This window comes from Thermobia domestica, chromosome 6 (genome assembly GCF_964235325.1).
Source record: "Thermobia domestica chromosome 6, izTheDome1.hap1.1, whole genome shotgun sequence".
NCBI classification, from domain to species: Eukaryota; Metazoa; Arthropoda; class Insecta; order Zygentoma; family Lepismatidae; genus Thermobia; species Thermobia domestica.
In genome coordinates this window covers 78180008-78192448 of record NC_137459.1, presented here as the reverse complement: position 1 = coordinate 78192448, position 12441 = coordinate 78180008, and the positions used below count along the sequence as shown (strand labels likewise).

At 36.1% G+C, this 12441-nt stretch overlaps 1 protein-coding gene across 1 annotated transcript in view; it reads right to left on the bottom strand.

Moving 5' to 3' along the window:
• The window catches only part of Fib (rRNA 2'-O-methyltransferase fibrillarin), a 28429-nt gene extending 19392 nt beyond the window's left edge, over positions 1-9037 (bottom strand). Inside the window, exon 1 of the mRNA XM_081761781.1 lies at positions 8881-9037. Within this exon, the coding sequence (XP_081617907.1) occupies positions 8881-8893 (13 nt within the window). The 5' untranslated portion in view covers positions 8894-9037. The remainder of the gene's footprint in view (positions 1-8880) is intronic.
• Between the last annotated feature and the right edge of the window lie 3404 nt (positions 9038-12441).

Here is a 12441-nt window from a genome sequence, read left to right as displayed (position 1 = left end):
TTATATGAGATCTCGCTCGTCTGGAAGATGAGAATACTTACCACTTATTCACAGTGAATCAATATGAATAAGTGCTGGCAACCTTTAGCTATTTTGTCAGGTATGTGCTAATCTTCACGGTAATAAGATTTGATAAATCCGCAATGACAATATTGTGTCAAACAACATCAAAATCGGGTCGTAACCAGGGGTAAAAATGGATCGAAAAGGCTGGGGAACGCATGACGTCATGCCGTCTCTTGTGTCTATCTTTGTCCACTATATTTTTTAGGAAGTGGAGGAACGCCATAGATATTTTTGGAAGTGGCGGATGACGTCCCCCGTGTTTTCCCTCACTTTTAACTCTGGTTGTAACAAACGACACGCCATCATCTCAGGGTAGCTTTCGAAAAAAGACTTTAATGAAAGGAGGTGTGTGTGTGTGTCTTATTTTTTGGGATGTTGAATTGTTATCTTTCTTTTTTTTTTTTTAATAGTCCATTGACTTATATGAGAAAGTATTTTTCTTTTAAACAGACGAGATTTTAATCATTCAATTTTACTAATTTCTTCTTCTGGCCTATGTAAGAGTTCCTTGCTTTAAAAACATTCAATGTAATATTGTTTGTTTTAGTTTTTTTATACCGATATATATTAAAATTACATAATACAGTAGTTAAATTTTGCATAGAATATATTTAAAGATCTCAAGAAGTAGTCAGCAAAATTAACAGGCTAAAACTCTTTTATTTCAAAAAATAAAAACAATGTTCCCTCATATAAATTAATGGGCTGAATAACCATTATGGTGCAGGTTATCAACATTCTTAAGAGCTACTCTTGTTTATTGGGATTTAAAGAAGCTACAATTAAATAATACATAATTATTTCGCTCGACTTTTCTATGAACGCACAGCTTCATTAGTTGCTAAAATTTCCTACTTCGCAAGGTCAAGTAGTTTCCTTACTCTATGATCTCACAAAAAAGCTTGGGTCATGGAAGTTGTTACTAAAACAACAAAAACAAATACCTGCCTCAAATAAATATTCTCTATCGAAAGGTGTTTGAAGTCCTCTGGACAATAAAATGACAGCACAGACCTCAAAAATGTGCTTTTTCTTTTTGTAAAGTTGTTTCATTCTTCCTTTACAATTCTGCACATGGAATGAGTTTCCTTTTTTTTTCTTTCTTTTTTTTAACTCTAAAGCAAATGAGTCCACGTGAGTGTGAAGTGAGCGCGGGCTCACACTCAATTTAACTCGCGTTCGCTCGGGCTCAAGTTCACTTGCCTCAACTGAGCTTGCACTCACTCAGGCTCGCGAACACTTCTCCCAACTGGGCTCGCGCTCACTTCTCTCGATTGGGCGTGAGTGCCGAGCTCACGAGCGTCGGGCTCGCGAGTTTGGACACCTAGATGGACGGGCTGTCGGTAACAAGAAAATTATGAAAACAATCATCATTTTCTATGCCCACTATTGCACAGATGTATAATAAGGCTGTACAATAAAGCAGGGTTGGCTGGTTTAAACCAGCTGTTTTAAACCAAAAAACGAAAATGTTCGTAAAAGTGTAAGTGTTTGTAAAATCTTGACGAACACATTTGTGGGCTATCACGTTTCACTCCCGTATATTATTCGTATTATATTCAGACCTAAATTCCCCATTCATTACTCAAAAAGATTATACTACAAAAGCCACTTTTTTATATAAGTTTATAGATGTTTGTTTTGAGATTTTTTTGTAGTTATTATTGTTATGTAATTGCAATCAAAGAAAAATTCTATATATTGTTTTGTTTCATCACCATGGTGTGCACGGGACAGGACGTTTGGGCGCCACCATTTGGGCGCGGACGTTTCGGCGCTGCTGTTTGGGCGCCGGATGTTTGGACGCGAAGCCGTTTAGGCGCCAGACGTTTGGGCGCGAGGTACATAGTAAAAATCACAATTTACGAAATATAAAGTAAGCTTGGCTCTGAAAACTAAGCGCGAATCAAGATATATACATTTCCTACACTTCTATCTTTATCTCACCTCATTTCTCTATCTATTTTCTATCTTATTTATTCATCTAAATTAAATAGTTTAATGCGTTTGTGGCATTTGTTGCCTAACCTTGTCATGGATTGATTTTTCGCTTGTTCACGATTCTTGTACTTCTGATCTAATGTTGTATTATATAAGAATACTAATGTTATTTTTGTATTATATAAGAAAGCTAGGAAATGAAGGAATCAGACGAACTGTTAATAATTTTCTTAATGTTAATTAAAACATATTGATTTAATGTTTCTATTTTTTAAAAAAGTTAATAATTACATACTTATGAATATGAAAATTTGCTTTCTTTCGTATTACGTTTGCCAAACTCTTCCTTAAGTCCAATAAAGAACTACCAATAAAAGATTTCCGCGCACTCGAGTTGAGAGAAGTGGCCCCGCGTAGCGTAGTCGCTAATGCTCTCGCCTTCTGTGCGAGCGGTCCCGGGTTCGATTCCCGGTAGGGGCACTCGGTCGAAAAAGTGGAACACCTTCTTTCAGGCCGGCTACCCTGAATGAGGTTTTCCTCGTTCACACCAGGCAAATGCCGAGGTGGTACCTAATTTATAGGTCCAGGCCGCTTCCTTGCTTCCCCAATCCTTTCTTCCTTTCCTTTTCCCGGATAGTGTGCCCCCTCAAACGTGACGGGCTAAATGGCCTTACATGCCGAGATCCCAGAAAACTAAAAATCCTAATCGAGTTGAGGGAAAGCTGTTAATACAGGGTGTCTAAGACATTGAGTTTAGGAACTATAGTATGCTGTATTTCTGGTATCACTTTTTTTAAAAAAATTAACATTCCAATATAAAAATCAAAACTTAACACACTTTCTTTTTTCGTCCCATTGTAAGCATTTAATCTGCACTAAAGAAAGTGGCGAAAGCAAAAAAAGAAAGATTTCAAAGTGAAAAATAATAGTTAAGTGTACATATATTGGTCATTTAGCCACCAGAAATGTGTTTGACATTCACACTTATTGCATAACTACAGTAGAAGTTCTGCTTTAAGTTTTTTTAATGGAATAGGCTCACTATGTACGTAATGCAGTCAATCATATCTAGTCTGGTCTACTTACCTTTGGCTTGAAAAGTTATCAAATAAAAAGCATACTTAACTTTGGTTGACACTAAAATTTACAAAATTTAATTGTTAATTCAGTTTTTAGAATATTAAAATTTCAGTATTTCTAGTATGTAAAACAAAATCCAGTATAACTCAAGGACTTCCACTACAGTAGACACCTTGTGATATCTTGATTCGAACTTAGTACTCAGCGCCTAACATAATGACTTTTTAATTTAACTCGCGCCCAAACGTCTGGCGCCCAAATGGCTTCGCGCCCAAACGTCCAGTGTCCAAACGGCGGGGCCCAAACGTCCGCGCCCAAACGGCGGCGCCCAAACGTCACGTACCGGGTGTGCACATATAGCGTTTATAGTCCAAAAGTAAGAAATACAAATAGGTCATCTATTAGTTCGATTTTTGATCAATGTCAATGGCGGATTCATTAGCAATCTACTACATTTCAATTGCATCAAGCGTCAATTGCAAACTCTAACGCATTAACTACATATTTACATGCTAATATTTTAATTAAAACTCGTAGCAAATCTTTAACCTGTAATTTTAATATATATTGCTTGATCCTTATTTATCGACTTGTCGAGTTTTTTTTTAATCTCACTCTTTAAAATGATTCCTTGTTAGACCAATATAACTCATGAGGAAAAGTAGTTCATCTGTACAGTATAATATATTGGTGTCCTAAGCAACATCAAGTTTTGAGTGCATTTACAATATATTATATGATATTAGGCAAAGGTACCTGGTGCGTTTGGAACGGCTAGACGGAGTGACATCATATTCTGAATAGGGGAAATGAAGTTAGAACCGCATGTATTACTGGAAAGTGCTATCATGGCGACCATCTTGGATTCAGGTCCAAATTTTTTAGCAGGAAGAGAGCATACGACATTGTTTTCGGGTAGCACATCTGACGTTATTTCCAACTTACCTCCAATCATTTAATATTTACCGTATTACCTTCATAATATATGTCTGTTAACTTACAAATGTCTTTCAAATTTAACAGATATCTTTACCTCATATACTTGTAGATGTATTCAAAACTTGAGGTCGACTGGGGCACCATTTAATATTATTCAATTCAGATCATTCTTCTCATGGGTTACTTTGGTCTGATATGAAAGCATTTTAGGGGGTGAAACTGAAAAATGTCGAAAAATAAGGGCCACACTAATACCATATATTTGTATCAAGACACACAGGAAAGGTTCGGAGTCTGCAGGAGCGTAAGCAAGCGAAGATACGCGATTAGCACAGAGGGTCATGGCGCAACAAGTGCATGCGGATAGGATAAAGTGCGTGTGCCGTAGGCTTGCGGAATGTAAACTTACTGCTTGAAATTAAATAGGAAAAATATTCAATTCGGCATACCATCACGACTAAGACAACACACCTTTCTAGTATTTGGAACGCCAAATTTCTTATTTATTTTTTGTTATTTGTATACAATTTTCTTCAAATCCTTCATGTTTAATGTACACAATCTTCATTTTCATAGTCTACACACACTTAATTATTTTTTCCAAATTAAAATATCCTTTTCACTGCTGCCTACAAAATGAGGTACAGTTTTAGAAACGTCTTAAAAACCTTGGGGGGAGGTATGGAAAATTGACCTATTAACCTTCTCCTCCCACTACATGGTAGTAAAACAACCTTCTCCTCCCACTACATGGTAGTAAAACAAACATTTTCTCCGAAATCCGGTGTTGCCAAGAAATTCAAGCTAGCTGACAATTTTCGACCAGAGGGGTGAGTGCGTATTCCTCTCTGTCACTTGAGAAAGGTTTTGGCGAAAAAGAAAAAAAAAAAAAGTAGCGTGGAAACTCCGAATGGTTTGTGTTGTTTTGTTATTTGACACTTTGAGTGGAAAAATCTTCGTTCTTCCTTTGGAGAGGAACAAAATTTGAACTGGACGGCAGCTCTCGGCAAAAATAGGGGGTAAGCAAAAGCTGATCTTCTCAGTCATGTGAATATGGAATGGAATGTCTCAAATGTTTTGGCGAAGAAAAAAGTAGTCTGGAAACTCCGAGTGCTTGATGTTGCTGTTATTTGAAAATTTCAACCTGCTTTCAACAGAATATTTCTTTTTCCATTGAGACGGAATGATCTATATATGCAGGCAAATTGGTCAGTGTTTGTTTATTTCCCCCTTCTATATAGAAAGAAAGAACCCAATGTGTAAGCCATTAATCACAGTGTAATGGGGACCAAAGCTATGGCAACGTCGTTGAACATAAGTTAAGTTACAATGTCACTAGTAAGAGGATATGATTGTTCGGACAGTTCCGATTACCACCCACTAAGGCTTTTAAGATCCTGCCAGTTCTCTACCCTGTTCATATTGCGTAATGTGCAATAAACTTGTAGTCACGAGATTTGCCCTGCTATTAATTTCAAGACGGATAAAATTTTAACATATTAACTGTAATATGTGTATGAGTTATAACGTGCATCGAAGATATAAAATAACTTCCCTCACACACACTTATTGCAGGAAAAATTACAGTATTTGCAATTCAGCAGCTCTTTCTTATGGCACTGGTAACGAATTCGCAGTCTTTATCTTGTACGCATAAAATACATTTGAAATTTAATAGATTACATTAAACCCTTCAGAAATATTTCAGCTGACTTTGTAGCTACGCCACCAAATTTTCACAAAGTATTTTGGACATTTTACATCAAATGTAGGCTGGATTAGCTTACGTTAAGAGTACGGTGCTGCTTAGTTAGAAAATCTTTCCCTGTTCTAAGCTATTTCTTAAATTTTATTCTTCATGCGGCGTAAGAATAACAGAATCACACCAAGAAAAAAATCTCACCCATTTCCAAATATTGTGGATCAATTCCACGTGACTTTTTGTGTTATGCTACGGGATCGAAGACTTTTAAAGAATCGACTGAAAAGAGGAAGCCAAGCAAAGCTTTATTTACCTACTGGACTTTCATATCAGAATTTTAACCCATATCTGCGCGAGACTTTCTTCACAAGCCTACATGATATTCAGTACTGTTTAACCCGATGGCGGAACTATATTTGTCTTTCTGCGATTAGTTTTTGTAAGTCAAAAATTTTCTGCAGGAATCCTGCAAAAGAAACACTTGTGAAGAAGAATCGCGGCATATTCTGCTATGGAGCTGGTTAAGAATAGTCCGTCATAAAAATGGTAATTATACGGTTAAAGTGAGTGAGTGTATATGAAAGAGGATCGTTTGGTATAGTAATTTCCAGTGTCGAAGCATTTCATCACAATTTAGAAAACCAGTATTTTATGTTAATATATTTAATATTATTAGTGCCAACCATTACAACAGCTACAGCAGAGTTAAAATGAGTGAATGCGATACCAGGTGTTCGTTTGCACTATTCTCGTTTATGTATATAGGCCCTACCCTCCGCTGACGATGACCTGATTAGATAGCATTCTCGTTTTTACTGGCCTGCTGTTTTTGTGGTATACGTGTGGACGTATTTATGCCCGTACGGGGAATTCCTCATCAAGTTAATCTGCACCTGTGAACGTAACGCTCACCCTAGGAAACAACTTCTAAGATACTAAGAGTGAATGTCGTGATGAAATAATTGCATATATTGTAATAGGATAACATGTCATTATTTTCAGAGTACTTAAGTTTGCACGCATACAATCAATCTATACGCAGTTATTTGCATGGTCAAGGATAATAGCAGTTTAGAACGTCTTATTAAAGCAAGGAAAGTTAAATAGGCCTATATACATACATTTTTTTTTTTTTTAATTTGACAGACTATTGTTAACTTGCACCTGATATTCCTGTATATTGAATTCTCAAGTTAATATTTAGACTATTCCCTTTAGACCGTTCTTAAATCGAACTATTGAATTCAAGACAAAAATAACCCTAGTGCTGACGACTTTTCCATCAAATAGCCTAGAACAAGAGTCTTGTTCAAGTTTTCTTTGACCGCGTATAAACAGCATAAAAGAAAACAAGCTTTCAAAGCAATAGGTGAACGACAGCCTTCGTAAAAATACTACTTACAGCCACATTTGTAGTGACTTGTCTCAGCTTCTCTCACATTAGTACAAGTGGAAAGTCACTAATAGTATACAAATTTTTGTGCAGGTTAAGCTCAAGAACAACACATTTTGCAAAATCAAACACACTACATATAAAGATACTAGTAAGGAACAAATTACTGCAGGCGAGTCATTTAAACAATAAGCACAGCTGAATGTTATGCTTTCAAGTGTAGGTACTAGTGTAAAATTATTACAAGTGCTATACGAACGGTTAAAATAAATAAGTGCACATGGAAAAGGACTGTATCAAATATTACTTCCCGCCAGCGCAGTATACAAAAGCTGTAGTAACATTGCTAAAACCTATATTAAGTACTTATGAACGCGACATACAAGCACTAACCTAACCCATCATATGAATAGCTATAAAGCTGTAGGACAGGTAAGGCATGTAGTAGCAACACTATGCTTGCTTACACGACTGTTCCCTACAAACGCGCTCCCGCCAGCTTCGTCCCCTACTGATTCCGGATTCGTGTGTTTTAGTAGCCTATTAGCATAGGTTGTTTTTGCCTTTCGCACTCTAATTTTTATAGCATATGTTCATATGCTGAATTTAAGTGGTAATCAACATAAAGCATTATTTTTGGAACAGTTATTTATGCTAGACCGCTTGAACCTCATTTACGCACAGTGGGATATGATCATATCTCTTAGTGCAAATATTAAGGAGGACAATAAGAAAATTAATAAAACAGTTATAACTGTTTTCAACAATTACTTTGAGTAACGCTCTTAACTGGGCTGCACGCAATTTTTTTTTAAGATATCAGGAACGAACTTCAAAATAGTACAAAACAAGTATTACGTAAATTTACACTAACAGACTCATCAGGATAAATTCCGATAAGCTCCCCCTCGCCAACTCGGATATAGTATACATTAAGCTGTATCAGTTCCCGAAGGAGCAGGACGCTCATACTTTTAGGGATTATTCATTGAGTATGTACGAACTTACAAAGGGGGTAACAAAGCGACTTTTATTTACTTATCGATTGATACTTTATCTATGAGTATGTGTGTGTGGGGGGAGGGAATTAACGCATTTCGCATGTCTTGTGCACATGGATACTTCTTACTATTGCACTACGTAGAAAATTTACGGTATTTCATGTAGAAGTGGTAATAGAACACAGAAGAAACACAGATCAGGGGGTTCTCATGTATACTATTACCCCAACTCAATATAGTAAGGTAAAACAAAGAAACCAAACCTAACTTAAACTAAGCTAAACTGATGTAGCCTAACCTAAACTAACCTAACCAAATCGGAAAGTCATTATTGCCATGTTGAAAAGTTGGCAAGGTGTTAACGGAATAAATACGAAACAGAATTACGAATACTTTTGTTATTCCCAGTAGTGTCTTTAAACTTAACCTGCAGCAGAAATCAGGTAATCAATCAACATATTTTGTTAGTAAACATACTATATTCTCTTTTTTGTAAATAAACATAATAACCACTTACTAAATTTTCCTTCTAAAACAAAAGAAACAGGCATGAAGATAAAATGAAACCTAAGTAAATATAAACTCTTCAGGCATATCATAAAATGGACAAACTCACGAAACATGCAGATTATGTACTTAAATGCCGGCCACATGGTATTGAACATAGAAAACGAAACGATTGCTACCTACAAGACTAAATATTGAAACTATTTCACCAATTCAGTTTATTATACTTATTAAAGTGGAGTTTAACATACCTGGTCTACCCATTTCCTGTAAAAATAATGAGAATTGAATAAACTGGACTAAAACAACGAAGTACACACAAACACTTGCACATGTACACAAATTCCCTCCATGACAGTGATGCCAGTTTCTTTAATGCACATTTCCCGTCCGAAATCCTGAAACTTCCCGATTAGATATAAAATTTCCCACCAACCAAAGAAGATACAATATGTAATCTCTAGTAATAAATAATTTTGAAAAATATCGCATTTGAGAAACCATCACGTACAGATGAATTCGTTCTCGTAGTATAAATATCATTGTTTACAGTTATGTAAGATAAGATCACAGACAATGACACTTTCTTTAAAAAATATATATTTTTGAAAAAAATATTCTGTGCACTTTTTTAACGAACACTATGTTGTTCTTTACTCTACGTCCTATGTTGTTCTTTGGAAGGGATGTTATGTTCGCAAAGCAACATTTAAATTAATTCTATTGGCCTTAACACGATTCTTGTTTGGCTCACACCGCTTGTTCCTTGCCAAAAAAAAAAAAAAAAAAAAAAGCATGGTATGTAGGGCATTTTGCAATTGCGTCGCGTTACTTTGTTGTTTCAAGTGTTTTGTGTGTTTCTGAAGTTCACTTTTATCCCAAAAGGGCTCAATGTTACAGGTCTTACAACTTATTTTAGTATCGATTCCCAATACGAAAAGTTAAATTGTGGATCTGAAAGCCACTCCTCACTTAGTTTTATTTCGCTTCTTACCATCGCTCATCTTTTTAAAAAAATCACAAATTTCCTTGCCAATGAAAGAGTACAACTCAAGACATACGTCCTATGTATTCTCGTGAGAAACTCATGATACCAAAATTGCCGAAAAGTAATAAGGATAAATAGAATAGGTTTAAACGCATGTACGTGATGTCATCAAAAGATTCATTTTCCACAATGGTGCCACGCGGAAAATTTACTCTACTGTAATCTTTGTTACCCTCTGGATATATACCGGGTCGGTCTGATCATTCATTCAAACAGCAGCGACACGTGTGTGCGTAACAAAGCACAAAAACACCAGATAATTATACCTCATTTGTTTCACAAGGGACTTATCTTCCGTCTACGAGGGAAAGGGTAGCAGAGCGGAAACAACAGGTATTTCTTCATGAGCAGTTTGCAGTAGGGGTCCATGGTACTAAACTCTTCCTTCATTTTGCCTTTGCAGACTTTTACCTAGTCGCTTTCTTCTGTCATGTAGTAGCTGGCTACATGTCTGCTTAGGAGAGTTGCCAACAGACTGTTGCGACTTAGTACTAGATCGAAGATTATTTCTCCACTTGCCTCAGAAAACCACCTTCTTACTCTAAGCAAGTCTCAATTCCCACTCATTTCATGTTGACAAACAGAAGGAAGTAACAGACCAAATATAGTTGCCGCTGATTGAAAGTCATTCTATAATAAGAGTTTCATTCAGTCAGAGGAAAAAAGAAAGAATAATTGGAAGTCTGAATATTCGTTTCGAAATGTAATATGCGTCCTGTTATTTGAAGAACCATTTTCTTGTCATTTCTCTGCATCAGAAATTAAATGCCGAAAATCACTAGAATGTCCAGATTTACGCTAAATACGTACTGGGTAACTTGTTCAACAGTAAAATCAATAAAAGTGGCATCTCAGATGGTTAGATGGATGCAAAGTCTGCCAACCTTGAGATGACTCAGAGAAGGAATTGGAGGGAGAATGAGGAAAAGAAAAAATAATGAAAAAAAGCGTACGAGAAAAATTGAGAATATCAGAATTTCCCTTTTCCAAGCTAAGGAACAATTCCCTCATTCTTGCTAAAGTTCAGAATTTCCCGTTTTACGGGAAATTTTCCACAAACTGGCATTACTGCTCTATGTATTCCTAACTGTGCGATCACACTGCTGCCTGTAGTGTTGCAGTCTGAAAGCAATTATGAAACAAACAAGTGAAAAATTAAAGATATGCTCACCATTCTTATATGAGGTTCATTTACAAAGTAAAACATAAAGGGCCGTATGCAGAGTCATATTCACGAGTGATTAGTGCCATACTAAAGAGTTTGACTAACATAAGGTTCCTGTAATAGTCAGGCTTTTAGTATGACGTTAATCATACTTCAAAACGACTCTGTATAAGGCGGAAACTAATTAAAAAATTACATATGGCTTCATTCCGTAGCGATTTCCACCAACGGAACGCAAAGCCTGAGTTTATGTCAATGATAATAAGAATAGCAGTTATGATTGATTTTTGTAAAGCTTGCGTTGCTTTAAGCTCCACTATTTTTGCAAAATTTGGTACGTAATGACACCCACACATATATATATATATATATATATATATATATATATATATATATATATATATATATATATATATATATATATATATATATATATATATATATATATATATTTTACTTGAGGATTCATGATTTAAGTATCTGCATAAACTATACAGAAGAAATATACAAGTGTTTGCTTCTTCAGTGCAGTTTCAGAATAGTCCAACATAATTATTATGGAAGCAAAATATTAGTTCCCGGGAAAACTGGGGCCTCTTTCCGTAGCAGTATTCGTTAACGCAACAAAAACGTTGTATTATAGTTTGTGATATTCGGTATAGTGGTATTATAAACAAATCTTAATACCTAAACCAAGTGTGTCTGTAATCCCAACATGTACGAAAGTGACTGCAATGGATGTAACCTCTCTTTTAAAAAGAAATGATTCAATTGAGTTGATTAAGTTGATTTTGAGTTTAACGTCCCTTGCAGCAGGGAGGATATATGAGACGGGGCCTGCTGATTAGTGTGGAATCCCAACCACATGGGCTCCCGGCTGGAATAGAACCCAGGTCTCCCACACGAAAGGCGCGTATGCTAACCGCTTAACCACGAAGGAGCTCAAAATTTGGTTCAAGTTTAGTGTCCGTTAGACCAGCGATGCTATGTGTGACGAAACTCGAGAATCAGGAAACCGAAAATCGGGTATCCTGATCCAAAACCGAGAATCGGTACCTGATTCCAGAATCGAGAACGTAGTGCCTGGCTCTAGAGTTGAGAATCGGGTTCCACGAAAAGTGTCCAATCTCCAAACAAGAAATAGAAATTTGAAAATGCGCCTGATCAACTGACAGTACTTTTCTTTTACTAAAATTGACATTGCAAAGGAAAGGATACAGCGTAAAATCCTGCTGAAAACAATATTGGAAGCTAACCATATGTATTGGCAATGATTTTTGGTAACACTGCTTTAGGAGTGAAGTGCTCTGCCATAATTCCTATGAGGAGAAGAATAAGTAATGACTTCGTTTTTGGCATTTATATGTTATAAATTTTCTCCCAGAAATTGTCATACAGTTTCATTTTTCTTCTACTATCATCTTCTTTTCTAATAAGCCCATCTGTTTCTCATCCACAGAAGCCTTATCACATGTATTTTTACTTCCAGTTCAATGCTTATGTCTCAGTGAAAGGAAGAAAAGTACTCGTCTTCGAAGGAACCATAATTAATGAAACACAAGGAAGCAGGAGATCAGCGTTAAATTCAGACCTTATTGC